The sequence below is a fragment of the Diceros bicornis genome, chromosome 11 (assembly GCF_020826845.1).
Source record: "Diceros bicornis minor isolate mBicDic1 chromosome 11, mDicBic1.mat.cur, whole genome shotgun sequence".
Taxonomy (NCBI): domain Eukaryota; kingdom Metazoa; phylum Chordata; class Mammalia; order Perissodactyla; family Rhinocerotidae; genus Diceros; species Diceros bicornis.
Genome location: NC_080750.1, coordinates 301,914 through 320,013, shown reverse-complemented (window position 1 = coordinate 320,013; position 18,100 = coordinate 301,914). Strand labels below are relative to the sequence as shown.

The 18,100-nt window shown below is 41.3% G+C and overlaps 1 protein-coding gene across 1 annotated transcript in view; it reads left to right on the top strand.

Annotated features, from left to right (window-relative positions):
* TACR3 (tachykinin receptor 3) overlaps positions 1–12,778 on the top strand; it is a 75,780-nt gene extending 63,002 nt beyond the window's left edge. The window contains exons 4-5 of the mRNA XM_058549836.1: positions 9,789–9,985; positions 12,219–12,778. Coding sequence (XP_058405819.1) covers positions 9,789–9,985; positions 12,219–12,522 — 501 coding nt within the window. The 3' untranslated portion in view covers positions 12,523–12,778. The remainder of the gene's footprint in view (positions 1–9,788; positions 9,986–12,218) is intronic.
* The last annotated feature ends 5,322 nt before the right edge of the window (positions 12,779–18,100 follow it).

The window sequence follows — 18,100 nt, the reverse complement described above, 5'->3', positions numbered from 1 at the left end:
CATTGTTCAATCCATTGAGAGCCTGAATTGAACACAAAAGCAGAGGAAGGTCGAATTTGCTCTCTGCCTAACCACTTGAATTGGAACATCAATTTTCTCCACAATACGTCTCCAGCTTGCAGATGGCAAATCAAGGGACTTCTCAGCCTCCACAGTTGTGTGAGCCAATATCATATATACATATACAAGTGCTCAATAAATATTTCCAGAATCAATGAACTAATAAAGTATGAGGCAACACCAAATGCCATTAGCTAAATTGATGAGGAATAGGTTGGACGACCAGAAAGAAAATGTGTTCTCCCCTAGATCAAATATATTTTTATACGAAAATGAAAATGCTCAGAAATGAGGCTGCTTCAAGGAAGGCCAAAAATACGGAGTATATAATAGGGAGCTGTGCAGGATAACAGGTATTACAGCTGTATGAGTCAAGGTTCTCCAAAGAAACAGAATTATTGGGTGTGTAGAGATCACTAACTCTAAAATATACATTCCAAGTCGATACTTCCTCCCTGAGCTCTAAGTTCATGTAATCAGCTGCATGCTTGATGTCCTCGTTTCACTTATTTGTCAGGTATTTTAAAATTGTGATATTCAAATCTGGTCTCTGAGTCTAAGTCTCCATAAGTCTCCATGTCTGGCATAAAAGTAGACTCTTCTTTTTTTTTTTTATTTTTTTTTTATTTTTATTGATATTTTAATGGTTTCTAACATTGTGAAATTTTGGGTTGTACATTTTTGTTTGTCCATCACCCCATATATGACTCCCTTCACCCCTTGTGCCCACCCCCCACCCCCACTTCCCAGGTAACCACAGTCCAGTTTTCTCTGTCCATGTGTTGGTTTATATTCCACATATGAGTGAGATCATACAGTGTTTGTCTTTCTCTTTCTGGCTTATTTCACTTAACATAATACGCTCCAGGCCCATCCATGTTGTTGCAAATGGGACGATTTTGAAAGTAGACTCTTCTTAAGTCATCCGAATATCAGGACATGGCACTTCCATTCACCCGGACATTAACTCCGAAAGCAGTCATCCTGGAAACCTCCCTTTCCCTCTCATCCTCATCTGATCCATCACTAAATCCAAAGATTCTCCCCCTAAACGTATCTCCCATCTATTTGCTTCTCTCCATCTCCGTTGACATAACTCTCCAGGATACTGTCACTGACTGACAGCTCCACTACAACAGCCTCTCCAACTCACTTCCCCATCCGCACTTCTTCTCAAATTCATTCTCCATTCAGCATCCAGGAAGATTATTTTATTGAGATATAACTTACGTATAACATTACATTAGATTCAGGTGTACAATATAATGATTCAATACTTGTATATATTGCAAAATGATCACCACAATAAGTCTAGTTAATATCCATCATCACTCATAGTTACAATTTTTCTTGTTGTGCTGAGAACTTTTAAGATCTACTCTCTCAACAACTTTCAAACATACAATACAGTATTATTAACTATAGTCACCACACTGTACATTACAAGATGATGGTTTTAAAATGTAAATCAACTCATGCAGTCCACTTACAATTTTTCAGTGGTTTCCCAATATATTTAAGAAAATAAATAAAAGAAATTTCAAACCCTGAAAATAACCCACAGGGTCCTACAGAATCTTGCTGCCTCTTACTCTGCCAACCTAATTCTGTGCAACTTCGCTGTTCATGCACTGTGTTCTGGTGTCACTTGCTCTCGCTGCTTGGACACATCAAACTTTCTCCTTCTTCTCAGTCTTCACTCACACTATTATCAGGGCCCAGAGTGATGTGCCCTCCATTCTCCTGTCCAAGCATCCTCTACATTTCAGCTTAAATATTGCTTCCTCAAATAGACCTTCCATTGTATTCTACAAATCTAGACATGATTATTTTTCTCTATGGAATTTATTATAATTTGTAATTTCATATGTATTTGTGGACTTATTATATAATGACTATCTCTTTAATAGGATGAAAGTGCTGTGAAAATAGATAACACATTTTTCTTTTTTAGTTTAGCACTGTATCTCTAGAGTCTAGGCCCTTGGTTTCTTTAGAAAAATAGCATTATTGTAGGACAACTCTAACCTAAGTGTACAATCGATTAAGTAAGCAAAAATAATTGAACTTCTTTCTGAGGAAGATCAGCCCTGAGCTAACATCTGTGTCAATCCTCCTCTTTTTGCTGAGGAAGACTGGCCCTGGGATAACATCCGTGCCCATCTTCCTCTACTTTATAAGGGACATCACTACAGCATGGCCTAACAAGGGGGTGCATCGGTGCGCGCCCGGGATCTGAACCCGGGCCGCCAGCAGCAGAGCGCGCGCACTTAACCGCTATGCCACTGGGCCAGCTCCGAACTTCTTTCTTAAGGCTGTGCCATCACATCGTTCAAACAGCTGTTCTTTCCAGGCATCCTGCTAACACAAAAGCCAAGGGCAATAATAATGATTTTAATTTAGGTGTAGATAATTTTAAAGTATTTTTGTTTTATTCACTTAAGTAATATGCTTGAATTCCTATTATGTGCATGATAGGGCAAAACACTGGCAAGACAAGGATAAACTATGCCCCTTGCAATTACAGTGTTCAGGAAATGGGTGGGAAAACCAGATACCCTCGGCCAACAAGTATTTATTGAATGTCAAGAACTATGGTAAGTCCTGGAGACACAAAGATGAATAACGCATGTGCCCCTATCTGGAGAAGGAAACAGAAACATGTGGACTAAAACACGTATCTGTGTCATAAAATGTAAGTATGAAAAGCTGAGTCTAATTAGGAAGTATCTAACAGGACCTGCATGGAGAAGCGAGGGAAGCTGCTCAGAGAGGTGACCTGGAGGTGACCTCCCAAAGGGTGGATGGAGAATTTTGCAGGGAAGGAAATCAGGTCAGGGCATTCCAGGCAGAGTGATGAGCATGTGCAAATCATGAAGATCCATTTCAAGGTAACTACAAATAAGGACAACCATGCTTTATATCCGTGCCAATCTTCATGGTTTATAAACCATGCTTTCTTAGTTTGTCATATATTGTAGAGAAAAATGTTAATTTTCAGTGGCTGATGTTATTTTCTACCAGATTAAAAAAGAGTAATCTTACATGTTCTAGATTTATGCTGTTTCAAAAATCAGTTAAAGTTTATAGACCTTCAGGATAAAAAGCCAACTGCAAAAGTATCTTCAGACACTCACTGGCTCAGCACTTCAGACCACAACGTCTCATTAATAACACTGTGTGTTTAAAAGGACAAGATATGTCAACATAGAGCAGGACATGGAATCTGCTGGCCTGGCAGTGCCGTCAGCCTCGCCCTTCTTTCCTGGCCAGGCCCACTCTCAAGATACCAGATCTCTCTGCAGCTCCTGGAACAGAGAGGGAGGAGACGGCCCCGTGCCACGCTGCCCACAGCCTGGCAGTTGACCAAGGCTGTTTCCTCTTTTCCACCTTCTTCCCCAGAGAGGAAACTGAGGCATAAATCCTCTTGACTCGCTCCCCTTCTGTGACTGTCAAAGGATCTTAAACCCTAACAGTAACTATTTTTGGGGGACTAAAATAGTCCTTTCAGCAGACCTGCTTTATGGCAGCTAGGTATCATGAATATATGAGATTGTCAAAGATTTATCCTCTTTTCCATTTGCCTTTAAACATGCTCTACATAAATGAAGAATGTGGAAGTGGGCAGTTCTAGAGGAGCACATAAAATATTTGAAGTCTTGAGTCCCTATTTCATAGTTTTAGTGCAGATAAATCGGTCGTATTCTCATAGTGATGGATAAGCCAGATTCCAACCTCCAGTTCCCGGCCAGCTCCACCATTCCAGCTTCCGCTGTTCTCTCTCCTTGCCCCAGCTTTAGGAGAATACCTCACCTCACATGCCCTGAGCATGCTAAACGAGGAAAGAAGCAAGGGCTGTTTCTAAGGGTCTTGAGAAGCCAACTGAGCACAAAATGAGCCCCAGCTAATGAAGAACTAAGAGACCCGGGAATCTTAGCTCTGAACTTGCCTTTAGGATCCTGGGAACTCACTTCACCTTCGTGGTTTTAAGTCTCTCATCCATGAAATGGAGAAACTATATGTGGTCAAAGTTTTGCCATGAAGGTTAAATAAATTTATATATTTGAAAGTTTTTAAATGAATATAAAAAGCGCTAAGTCTTTTACGAAAATCAAAAGATGGACACAACTCATCCATCAGCACTGCCCTCAGACGAGTCCACTGGCCTTGCTTCTCTCCAAGGACAATGTAACTATCATGTGATTTTCCTCCGGTAATTCTCAGAACGAGTGTGAGAACTGTTGGCCGACGACGCATCGAGTGCGGACTCTGCGTGCTGAGCGCTGCGTTCTGGGGTGGAGTCTGGATCAGCAGAAACTGGCACAGGAAGCGGTAAGGAGAGGGAAAAGGAAATTGAAAATGTGAAACGCGGATGAGAACGTCCTTAAGTAGAACACAGGATAAGTTTGAAAACACTGCTGTGCCTTCCAGAGATAATAAGAAAGAAGTTTGAAATGCAGAGTAAGGAACGGGCTCTCAGCGCTGTCCAGTTACCATGTAACCACTCAGCCCATCTCCCTAAGCAAGAGCAGACGACGTTGATCAAAACACTTCCAACTCCATCCCCATTACCGGACTACCTCCTTGTAGTCGTTATAAATTAGTATTTTTATATATTTTGTCCATGTTATGAATAGTATACTTGTATTACATTTTTGTGTTAATTTGCTGGATGGGTACCTTTGAAGTAACCCACATTTTTTTAGTCATATTTTAACATTCCTTCCCTTTCTAATAAAACAGAAGCCTCAAAAACATGACGTGGTCCCAATATTCATAATATGTGACAATTTATTTAAAAAAAATCTTGTTGAAATTGCTCTTGATTATTTAGATACCTGAAATATTGGGAAATAAACCTACTTCTACTGTTTTTATAAACCATAGAAATTGTTTTCTGACTATTTTCTGTTTTAATTCTCTTCCTCTAACATAACAAGCTATACCAGCTCTGCTCCTACCTATGTGATAACAAAGACGCCTTTTGCCTTAATCAAAGGGACCACTCTTCAGTCTAAGTTTGAGTGACAGATTCAATTGGATTTTTGAGGTGTATAACAACCAGGAAGAATCTATCTCACTCAGCAGCAAGCTTTCTGTGTGCTTGTCATTATTCCTGCCGCACAAGAGTTACCAGGGAAAACAGTGCTTGTGAGGAAAACCACATATAACCTAAGAGAGGTTCAACAGATGGAAATGGAGATCCTGGTCTGTCCCTTACATCACTGAAAGCAATTTTACAGGCATCCAAACCTCTCTGGAAATCTCCATTTTCTGGGACCCTGTAGAGTATTTTGCCTCCTACTTTGCTGGAATGGAGCTGTATAATGTATTGTCCTCAGCATCTCAGACATTATATTAGTCTGCCCTGGCTGCCATAACAGATACCATAGACTGGTGGTTTAAATGACAGAAATTTATTTTTTCACAGTTCTGGAGGCTGGAAGCCTGAGTTCAAGGTGTGAGCAGGGTTGGTTTCTTCAGAGGCCTCTCCCCTTGGTCTGCAGATGGCTGCAACCCTCTGTCTTCAAGTGGTCTTCCCTCTGTGTCTATGTCCTAATCGCCTCTTCTTTGAAGAACATCAGTCATGCTGGTTTAGACCCCACCCTAATGATCTCATCTTAACTTAGTTACCTCTTTAAAGACCCCATCTCCAAACACGCTCTCTCCCCTAACCCCCGGTACCTCTCATTATGAATTTTGGGTAGTGATATCAGCAAAATGGACAAATAAGATGTCTCTTGTCATGTCCCTGCTCAACAACAACAATTTGGCATCTATCCAGAGAAAATGTGCCTTTATGGGAGCTGAGGGATCCAGGGGGATATTGGAAACGCTGGTGCAGTCCAAGAACAAGGAGATACTTTTGGAGAAGACGGGCCTGCACTGGGTGGCGCGGACTCACCACCGTAGGCCCGGCTGTAGACCCCGAAACAGCCCCACACCCTGAGGATCTGGCCACAGACCTTTCGGTTTTGGCTCTGTCACCAGCACTGTACACCATACATAAGGAACCCAGGAGGAGTCTTTCCCACCATGGGTCAGGTAACAGTCACACAGACCTCAACCGCCACGGACTCTGCTTCGGCCCGTGGACTGGCTCTGGCCCTCTGGGCCATCGTCCAGAAGCCCCTGGAAAACACTGATTTAGACAATCACCCATGGACCAGAGAGCCTTTGTGAGAGTCCAGGAGTCCCGCAGAGAAGTTCCAGCACACCATTGGAGCAAAAACATTCTGAGACTGAGGGCCCTGGAGAGAGTAAGAGGGACGGTTTGACTTTACCACGTCTCCCCTCCCACAAGGCACACAGCTCAGTGCCAAGAGGGCCCTTCTCAACCTCGACTTCTCCTGGGGGAGGTGAGAGTGAGTGACACTGCTTCCCCAGCTGTGGGGGCGCAGCCGGAGGCCCATTTCTCTCTCTCTCCACCCAGAGGGCTGAGTCCTGAGCTGCAGGTCTAGGGGCCCATGAGTGCCTGGAGAACAGCAGGCACACTCCAAACAGAACATCTCTAAAGGATGTGCATCCTACTAACCCATCATGGACTCCATCCAGAGGCCAGCCCACAGGCCCCTGGGACACCTGGCCTGCATGTCCCCCAACTGGCCCAGTTGTAGGATAACTACGTTCTGAGGATCTAAGGTACAACCTGGTGACGATAGTTAGCAATACTGGGTTGTATGCTGGAAAGTTGCTAAGGGAGTAAATCTGAAATGGACTCGCCACAAAAAAATGTAATCGTGTGTGAGGTGATAAAGGTGTTAACTAACCCTACTGTGGTAATCATCTCACGAGATGCATGTGTATCAAATCAACACATCATACACCTTAGACTTACACAGTGTTATATGTCAGCCATATCTCAGTAAAGCTGAAAAAAGTAAAAAAAAAAAGAAAGAAAAGGACCTTGTAAACTAAAACAAAAAAGAATTTTGGGGGACAATTCAGTCCATAATAAGCCCCTATAAGTTTCTATCTCTACTCAAGATCCTGTAACATCAGTCTTTATTCTTCTTGCCTTAACGTGCTTCCTTCTCCAATCCCATCTCTTCTTCTGTTTCGTGGCTGCGTCCCTTTCTTTGGCTTCAGGTCACTGTAGGTCTAAAATCTTACAATGCTCTCAAAGTCTAAGTTTCCAGTGGAAAAATGAAATTACATGAAAAATGAAACATGACCAACAAAGTGTAAGGAGGTAGGGTCCAAACACAACACCACACACGAGTATGTGAGCACACGAGCACTCACGGAAGTACTTTCCATGTTTGTACACACACACATAGGTTTCTTCACTTGTTTGGGCTGACACAATTTCTGACACGCACTGTGTGAGGCTGATGTTAATTAGATATACCTTAGTTGGATTTGGCGACACTAACACCATGTGACCATATTCTCGTCTAATTCTGAAATTACCCACGTACAAAATTCAATTCATCTTCTGGACCATCCTGCAGTTCTTTCACAAGTATTACTACTTAACTCTTGTTTTCTCGCTTGGGACTGAAATATATTAAGCATAGTCTTTGAGACTGAAGCAGACTAGCCCCGCCTAAACAGCCCATGAAGTTGTGCTTTGAATTTTGATGCTTTTATTAAATCTTTTTCCGTATCTTGCTCTTGAGAATATTACTTTAATTTGCTAATATGCGGTTAGAATAAGTGGCCTGTAATGTTGACTTAAAGAAATACAGTGGTCCATTTGAGAACGTCTGTGCAGACAAGGTATGGAGAGATGGTGGGTGTGGTCCCTGGGTGGTTCTTCAAAACATACATTCTGAGAAGTTTCTCTTCAAAACGAGAAGTTTTCTGTCACATGGACTTGACCATTTCCAGTTCAGACATTTAGAAAGAATAAATCTTGCCCTGAAGAAGAGGACTCCTAGATTTTCTTTTATGGTTGGCAGTATTTTAATTTCCTAGACTTTTTCTTTTATGACCTAAACCTCAAAATCATCCATCCTAAACTAATTTCATGTGATAGATAAGAACAGCTGCAGGCATTCCAGTCTAATCTGTACAGGATACAAAAATCACAGATTTTTTTCCTCTTTGATTCACAAAGAAAATGTGCCCAGTTATTCTCATAATAAGACATATGACGTGCATTTCAGTCTGCTTATGTGAGTAAAGTGGATTCTTAACTACTGAAAACAGGCAACTTAACTGTAAGAGCCACATCATCTGTCCCACCTCCCTTCCTCCTGCTGTCCCAAGAAAAATGACAGCCATGACTGTCCGCGTTGCCGTGGAAAACAAATCTCACCGCCTCAGGAGCAGGATAAGTCTTCCAGCTTCATGAAACACCCAACATCATTCAATCTTTAGATCAAGTTACAACAAAATTTGTTAACACCTGGTGGAAGATTTCAGTCGTCTCTAGCCCAGTCTCTTGTCTCACCTAAAGATCCCGGGAATTTCAGGAAGCCTGCCAACTGCTAACATTTCCTGCTCAGCATTTACTGCCTGGCTGCTCTAGGACTGTGCTCAGAGTGCTCTTTCCTGAGCATGTTATGAGGAGCAGGGCTACAATTCCATGATTTTGGCATTTCAAAAAGCAATGCAGTTTCTTCCACCCAAGACTCCGCTTTTGTATTTACATCAAGCCTGGGGTCCTGAAAGTTTGGTACCCAAAATAACTCCACAAGATTTTGTGAGCAGAGACCTAAGGTAACATTAAAATGTATTTTATAGAAATACATAAATGAAATATATTACAGCATTACAGCAGTGTTTCACTGTGAAAGATCTTTTCTTTTAGGGTCTTTTAGATTTTTCCTAAAAGTCTTCAAATAAGTTTCTAAATGTTTTATAACAAGGTCCTTATGGACCCATATACATGAATTGGAAATTATCAGAAACCTCTGTTCCAGACGTGCTTTCATTTAATTCTCCATGTGCGTTCTACTTTCCCCACATTCTGGACTTCTTCCATGTTGGTGGTTGGAAGCCACTTTCAAAGCCTCTGACAGTCTGTGTAGGTCTTCAGCTACTGTTGGAAAGCAAGTTCATGCATAGGCTGACATTCTCCTTAGCCAGGGTGTACTGGAATACTGTGGTCCACAGGTGTGGAAACAGAGGAAGTAATCCATCCAAATCCACGGGAGCTGATGTACAAACAGTCGCATAAGTTGATCGCCTAGTTACAGATTTAGTCAGTGGTGTTTCCCCAGAGTAATGTGAATATTTGTAATCACTATCCGGAGAAAGCTTCCCCAATATCAGGTTATCAGGGAATCAAGCTAATACTTGGAAGGTTGCCTGGCCAGCCCAGTATTAGAGTAAAGAAGTCTGAATAGTCTGAAGCTGTGCTCAGGCGATGATGTCTACTGAGGGACAGCCCAGCCTTCCAGCTAATATTCATCCACAGAGACCAGCGGTCAGTTTCTGTAGATGAAGTTCTCTGAGACAACGCAGGCACATGGTCGAATCCCAGCTCCGCTTCTCTCTCCCCCAGGCTCTGTGGGGTTTTGTAAACACTTATTTTCTAGGCCAATTAAAATACATTTGTCTCTGTTTGAGTTAGTGCCCCCACTCATGGGGGTTATGTGCAGGTGGGATGGTGACAACTCACCTCAGATGGCTGTCCCTGGGCTACCTCCCCACTTTTTGATAGACTGACTATTCCTTAGGCACGCTATGGATTTAACTGTTGGCAGAAAAATATGATTTGCAGTAAGCTGTTGGAAACTTTTAAATTTGCCAAAAATAACCTCATTCTTTCTTTCTAGGTTGTAAAAATGATGATAATCGTCGTGGTGACGTTCGCTGTCTGCTGGCTGCCCTATCACGTTTACTTCGTCCTCACGGCCATCTACCGACAGCTGAATCGGTGGAAATACATCCAGCAGGTCTACCTGGCCAGCTTCTGGCTGGCGATGAGCTCGACCATGTACAACCCCATCATTTACTGCTGCCTGAATAAGAGGTACAGACACAATCACCACACCCGAATTTCTGAAGCAGATAACGCTGCTCCAGCTTCTTGGTGCTAATTTAAAATGCAAAAGGAAGGAAAAATTGAAAAATTCACTGAGAAAAGACAGAGCTTGATTTTTTTCTAGACTCTCCCCTACTTGATGAAATATCTCACCTTAACGATTACATCATCAATACAACATTCTTAGAGGTTCCAACTGGGCAGTTCTTATATGGGCCAAATTCTCCTTCTAAGCCCTTCAGAATTTTATCTGCCAAAGAAAGGAAATGCCCTTATGACCAAAGGAGATATGTTGAAAATGGACCCCAGTCCTCACAGAAATGAAAATGCTTCATAGAAATGCACAAATAATTTCTATAAGACGGAGAGATGATGGCATGAGTGAGAGGGCTCTTTTTAAAAAAAAAAAAAAAAAAATCATGTCTCATAAATAGACTTTGAAATAGAAGATATTGCTGTGAGGATGATGGGGGGATCCCAATCCTCCTTCTTGAGCAGTGAGGTCAGTGAGTGAGAGGTGTAGCCTCCAGTGGGATGGGGTGTGAAGAAACCGAGGTGGTCGGAGGAAAGCTATTTCTAATTTGAATGTAAAATAAAAGTAGGAGTATTCAGGGGGCTGGCCCTGTTGGCACAGTGGTTAAGTGCTCACGCTCCGCTTCAGCAGCCCAACGGTTGGCAGGTTCAGATCCCGGGTGCCCACTGACGCACTGCTTGTCAAGCCATGCTGTGGCAGCATCCCATATAAAGTCGAGGAAGATGGGCATAGATGTTAGCCAATCTTCCTCAGCAAAAAGAGGAGGATTGGCATCGGATGTTAGCTCAGGGCTGATCTTCCTCACCAAAGAGAAAAAAAAAATAGGAGTATTCACACTCAAATTTAAGACCGGGGAAAAGGTGAAATGTGATTCCCGGATAAAAACACCTGACTTGTAAGGCCAGCACGTGGAGGGTGGGGTGAAGCTTCAGGGTTGATAGTTCCCGTAATAGACCAATGTGTTTTGAGCTGCTTTGAGAACAAGGAGAAAGGGGACCTCACGTAAGTAGCTGCCTGAGCTGCATCCTAAGCTGCTGTCCACCACGCTGTGCCGTGAGTTTGTTCAGTAGTTAATTCTCACCTTTCCCGTTAGTTTCATAAGCCACGTATCAATTCAAGTGACCCCACAGCAGCATATCTGTTTCCAGTCAGCTTCATGTAATGGTTTACAAGGCCAAGGATTTTGCACTTTCATATATGATTAAATGAAAACTGTCAAGATTAGCAATTAATTCTATTAAATGAGACTTTAATTTATAAATGTGTAATTATTTCTGAAAGAAGCTATTTTGAAATACGTCATTTTTAAGTGCCTTAACCAGCAAGCCTAATTCAACTACACTTGTGCAAATGTGTAAAATTATAAAAGAAATGTACACTGTTTCTGTGGCATATTGACCACCTGGTGCTGGGCTTTTACTATTTGACAACTAGCTTCTTCTTGGGAAATTAATATGCAATTCAAACAAGAAAAACTTAAAACACTACAAGCAATACTGTGGTATAAATTCTAAGATTTGACTCCCAGTTATAAAATAAGCCTGTCCTGGGGACGTAATGCACAGCATGGGGACTATAGTTATCACTACTGTATTGTATATTTGAAAGTTGCTAAGAGAGTAGATCTTAAAAGTTCTCATCACAAGAAAAAAATGTGTTAACTGTGTGGTGACAGATGTTAACTAGACTTATCGTGATCATTTCACAGTGTATACAAATAAGGAATCCTTATGATGTACAGTTGAAACTAATACACTATGTCAATTATACCTCAAAAAAAAATTCTAAAAGTTTTACTGGAAAGTTAAATTAAAAAACTGAGTTTCCATGGGGCCAGCCGGGTGGCATAGTGGTTAAGTGCGCTCATTCTGCTTTGGCGGCCCGAGGGTTTGCAGGTTCAGATCTACAGTGTGCACTGACACGCCGCTTGTCAAGCCATGCTGTAGCGGCATCCCATATAAAGTAGAGGAAGATGGGCACGGAAGATGGGCACGGATGTTAGCTCAGGGCCAATCTTCCTCAGAGAAAAAGAGGACGATTGGTGACGGAGGTTAGCTCAGGGTGACCTTCCTCACAAAAAAAAAAAAAAAACTCTTGAGTTTCCTTAAGTAGGGCTTTCTGTGGCAGTTGAAGGAAATTTCCGCTTGAAAACACAACTTGTTCTTTCTGTGGCCTGCTTCTCCTCAGATTTCGAGCCGGTTTCAAGAGGGCATTTCGCTGGTGTCCCTTCATTGAAGTTTCCAGCTACGATGAGCTGGAGCTCAAGACCACCAGGTTCCACCCGACTCGGCAGAGCAGCCTGTACACAGTGACCAAGATGGAGTCCATGACGGTGGTGTTTGACCCCAATGACGCGGAAACCGCCAGCTCCAGTGGGAAGAAGAGGGCCACTCCAAGAGACCCAAGTGGAGGCTGCTCCTGCAGGAATTCCAAATCTGCCTCCACCGCTTCAAGTTTCATCAGCTCATCCCACACGTCTGTGGATGAGTAATCCTAACTCCAGTCCTGAGGAGGAGGAGGAGGAGCGTGAGGCCACCGCGGTGCCAGCCTAGGCCCTGTTCTCCTGACTGTTTGTCTGTCCGTCCTGCACACTCTGGAAACAAAAGGGTTTTAGGCAGCTACGCCTCAGTTGAGAAAGGCAGCATAGGAATGCGACAAACACACACTTAAGATATTTGCCCCCCTCAAAAAAAAGGGCTTTAAATTCATTCTTTGAAAACTCTAAATTATTATCTTCAACAAACTGAAAAATACTTGTAAAGTGTTCTCATTTAAAAATCGAATATACATTTGTGACACTAAAATGACATAAGATTTTTCCAAAAGATTAAAGAAGCTTTAAAATATAATATTGTGAACGAATATAAACAAAATCTATAGAAAATAAAACATTTTCATCTGTAGCTATAAAATAGAAATAAATTAAATGACTCATTCTCCCACTAGAGTGATGGAAAATTAAACTCAAAAAGTAAGAATGAGTGAAAAGCTTTGCTCAAGAAAATTCATTTTGTAAAATGAAAATTTTTGAAGATTTAAAGATTTGCTACATCAAATGTAACTGAAAAGGAAATCTAGTCAAATTATGAGGCAGCCACCTACCTACCATTCTCTTTATTATTTTCTATGAGAAAAAGTTTTCAAAATAAAAACGTAATCGTTTACTTTTTTGACCATCACATATTTTAAAGGGCCAAGCTAAGAGATGGTCAAAGTTAGGACCTTAAAAGGACAAAGAAAATTCCTACGATCCTCTTTATTTTATTTTTCACATATATTTAAAAAAAAAAGAAAGTAGATTATAAAACACTAAAGATGCCTTCTAAAGAAGAAAGGAAGAATCTCATTTGTCTCTGAAACCAATTTTTAGGCAAGAACCAAAGCTGGTAATTCATAGTTATGCAGGCAGACAAGAACACAGGCAGCTCCAAAGGAAGACGTGTTCTCCAAAACCCAAGGGAAAAGTTTAGGGTGGACATCAACTTTATCAATTGCTCAGCATCCTTTTCCTCTCCCTCCATTGAAAAACGAGTGAGGACTAGGGGAAAATATCAGAAAATATATTCAAATGCAAATCCTTAGAGGAAAAAACTCATAAGTGTGGCAAAACCAAAAGTATACTAATATACAAACAGGTAAATCAGACAAAATGTAGAAAGGTGTCGGCTGTTAGAAAAGAAAGCCAGACAACAGTCTGGACACTGAACCAATGCCGGGCAACACAAGTCTAATACACACCTTTCCACAGAGGGAGCTTTCCCTCTCTCTGCTTAGTCCACACGGAAGGCCCCCAGAAGGACACGGGTTAACCGTCCCCAAAAAGCACCTGTTTTGCCACAAGAAAAATGGACTGGCACATTTCTGAGAGCCGTAACAAACACGGTGCACCATTAAGTGCAGAATTTATCTCCAGACCTCAGTGCTTACAAATCGTCTCTCCTTGAATTAGAGATACGGTCAATCCTGCTCAAGAAAGCAGAAACCTTCTGAGAATGTGGATGCATAGTGCAAACTTCTCCTTTAAAATATTCAGTTACATTTTTAAAGCTATCCATCTAAAATAATTACCTGTAACACTTTACTGGATTGTTATGCCTCCATCAATATAGAACCAACTGTTTGTTGAAGAATAAGATAAAAGCAATTATTCAAGAGAAAATCATGTCTATTACTGCCATGACATTAAATTTTCCAATCATCCTCCCTAATTTGGACCTAAAGCCAAAACTATCTAGTTATTATAGTGTTTAAATTCTAAGCAACCCCACCATAGGTGTTTGAGCAGAATTTCTTCTGAATACACCAATTAAACAGACACACACCATACACACACATTTGATGTGCAGACACATACAATCATTTTAATGAATATCACAACTTCAAAGAATTAAGTTCAAAGCTGAATGCTGAAATAGTAAGTGTTCATTATAGAGTTGCCACAAACAGCTCAATAAACTCTACGAATCTTGTGTGCATGCTTTAGATAAGCAAATTTATTATTATTTAGTTATTTGATGTGTGTGAATATATTTTAAATGTTCATTCCAAAAAGTGTAAATGCTCCTTATGTAATGTAAAAGTGTCAAGAAAAAGTCTAATATTTTAAAGCAAGTATTATTTTCTTCTTAAATTTAGAATGATTATGGGACTAGCGTTAATTAATGTTCTAGATACATGGGACCACATTCAGCTGTGGAATATTAATGTGGAGTTTGGCCCTCAGATTCAGTGTAGTCAGCCACCACCAAAATACATTTGAAAAACATAACTCTTGGCCTTCACACACGTTAGAGAAATTCAGTAAAATTTGCTAAGACATCTAAGGAAAAATATTGCTCCAATCAGCTGTTTTGTTTATTTTGTTTTTTTGTTAGTAGATTTGTTGTTGTTTTGCTTACCAAGTATCATTCCTTCTAGCATGAAGGAATACCACACCTGAGATCCAGATAGTATCTTTCTAAATACTTTTTATGGAAAATTGACTCTTACTCAATACTCTCGACTCTTAAATGAAGACTTACAAAGTAGAAATTTTTAAGCTCAAAAGTTTGAAAAATAATGATAAAGTAAATGAGGATAATATGAAAGAGATAAGATTTTAGCCTTTTTCTCTGAATTTTGACGCTGACAATTATAGAATAATACACATGGAGATCAGCTTCGGGAGGAGTCACGTTAAGTAAGGCTATGCCAGTGTTTCCCTATTGGCCAGGGTTTGGAAGATTTTGCCTCCAAAATTCACTTTACTCTCTGATGTTAAAGTTCAGTGTGAATCTTTTTCATTGCTTGCAGGCAAACATTGGCTCAGAATACCAGGCAGATGGTTAAAACACCCTAGGTTTTTTTGGATTTAGATCAGTACCAGAAAAATACAAAATATTTTGAGAGAAATCTAAAAGACTCAAAAAGCTTTGCATTGTTTTAAATATTCTCTTTTTAAAAGAAAAAGAAACAAATAATAAACATTGTATTTTTATTTTTCATCTGGACAAAGTGTTTTGCAATTACCTGCATGGGAAAGAATTAAAGTAAACATAATTATTGTAGAATCCTATCTAACATCTTTCATTTTTCAGCAGCTTGGTCTACTGCTGCATTATTCCATCTCACAACTTAATGACGGTGACATTTCTGACCCAGCAGCCAAACTCGTATTCTTTTCCAGATCCTACCAATCTCTTATAAACAGAGACCTGGCTACCTTCAGCATGACCTCCACACTCACGAAGCTCACAGAAGAATACCAAGGAGCTCAGAAGCACAGAACAAGTGTGAAAAATCAGTGCTGGCCAGCTCAAAATTTGAATTTGATTTTTGTTAATGAAGAATTTCATCCAGAAGCTTCTGATTAATGTCTGGTAAATTATTTCATCAAATACAAAGGCAGGCAAATTACAAAAGTTTCTCACACTTTTTTTTTTAATATTTTTTTTTTGAGGAAGACTGGCCCTGTGCTAACATCTGTTGCCAGTCTTCCTCTTTTTCTTTTTTCTCCCCAAAACCTTAGTACATAGCTGTGTATCATAGTTGTAGAGTTGTAGCTCTTCTATGTGGGACACCACCTCAGCATGGCTTGATGAGCGGTGCATAGGTCCACGCCCAAGATCCCAACTAGGGAACCCCGGGGTGCCAAAGCAGAACACACGAACTTAACCATCATGCCACCAGGCCAGCCCCGGTTTCTCACACTTTTAACAGGAAGAGTTTGAGCTCCCACTTGCTGGTTATGTGCCAAAAGTTAAGGAAATCAACATGACACTGCCATATGGAATAATAAGGTTGTAATAATTTCCCTTAGGGCCAAGCAGGAATGGGGAGTAGCGTTCAGTAGATCTGTACAAGGTCAGGAATTATGTGCTGTGAAATATCTCTGTGAAAATTCTGTGTATATAAGAAAAAAATATACATAAAGTTTGTAGCTAGTGAATAAAGTATTTTCAAGTTGTGGCAATTATACTGAATAGGTTTGTGGATTCATACTCTTTACATGTGTGGTAATATGTGACAGATTTGATTTCTCTTTTTTCTCCTTTAAAAACCTTAAAAATAGTATTAAAAATAAAAGCAGCCCTAATACTTTCCTACTGGCTAGCAAAGCATGTGCTATGGAGGGTCTCATCTTGTCTAAACACTCACCCAACTATCCCTCAAAACTGTGTGTGCTTCCTTCCTTATTTTTCCTCATAAAAAATCTACTTTTTCTAAGTTACCTTACTTCAGAAAAAGCATCTATGGGGAGCAAAGGCATCAAAATGTAGGAATGTATTCTGCGTAGAGGGCAGGAGTGGGGATTGGACTGTGGGGCCGGAAGTGCATGCAGTTGACTGCAGAGCACAGTGTTTAGAGCTATGGCATCAGGCTGTCTCCACCACAGACCTGAGTCTGGATCCGAGCCCCATCAACTGCTGGCTGGGGGGCCTCAGGCAAATGAATCTCTGCAATGAGCCTCTGTTAACCCATCAGTAATGGAAAGAAAACAATAATTTCTTCAAAGGGCTGATGTGAGGATTGAATGAGCCAATTCATGAGTACGGCAGATCTCAACACTAAAACAATGTTCACAAACATCATTAGCATCATAGTGTGCACAGGGGGGAGTATCAGAAACCCTCTTCTGCCCTTATCATTCTGCCCCCATCCAAAGCTCCTTGAGGGCATGCGTAGCCGGATGGCCTCCTCTCTCTCAGCACTGGGCTGCTTTTGGAGGCCCCACAAGGTCTCATGGGTGTGTATGACTGTTCTGGGAATCTGCCCTGTGGCCCCGGGCCCTGAGGAGGAAGCCACACTCGAGAAGTGTTACAGAAAGGCAGTCAACAGAAGGGTGGCTCTGGGCATGTGACACTAAACTTTCCTCTTAGGAAAGACACAGTTAGGTGCTATGGCATTTTCACTTCAGGCTGAAGATCGAGAATGTAACCTTCAGAAGATAGTAGAGGAGGGGAGGAAGGCAGACATTTCTATTTCCAGGTTTGCGCAGCAACATCACTGCTGCTCTCCGTGCCTCCCCTGCGCTCTGAGGAAGAGTGCTCAGGGATAATTCCATGGCAGGTGGCAGCAATGGCCCTCACTGCCTATCCATTCAACCAGTTGCAAGGACATCATCTCAGATCCAGTCCCTCAACCCCACTCAGACACAAGCCAAGCATCCCCTACCCTATCCCACCATCTCATCGTAAAGGGAGAAAGACAGAAAGAAGCAAGACATGTTCACCAGCCCACCACACATCTAAAGCATCAGGAAATCCTCTCAGCTCTTAAAATACACCTAATGTTCTACTGATTCACACTCTGTCAATTTCTGCAAACCTGGTCTAAGCTACTGTCATCTCCTGCCTTGAATATTACAATAGCCTCCACTACTCCCTCCCTAATGTTCACTCTTAATAAAGCAACCACAGTGATTCCGGTAAAACAGCATCACATCATCTCACTCCTCTGCTCAAAACCCTCTAAGGGCTTCCCATTTCAATCAGAACAAAGCCCAAATCCTTACCACGGTCTAGAAGGACCTTCATGATGTGTCACTTCTAACTTGTTCTGTTCTCTCCCATGCTCTGGGATCCATGGAT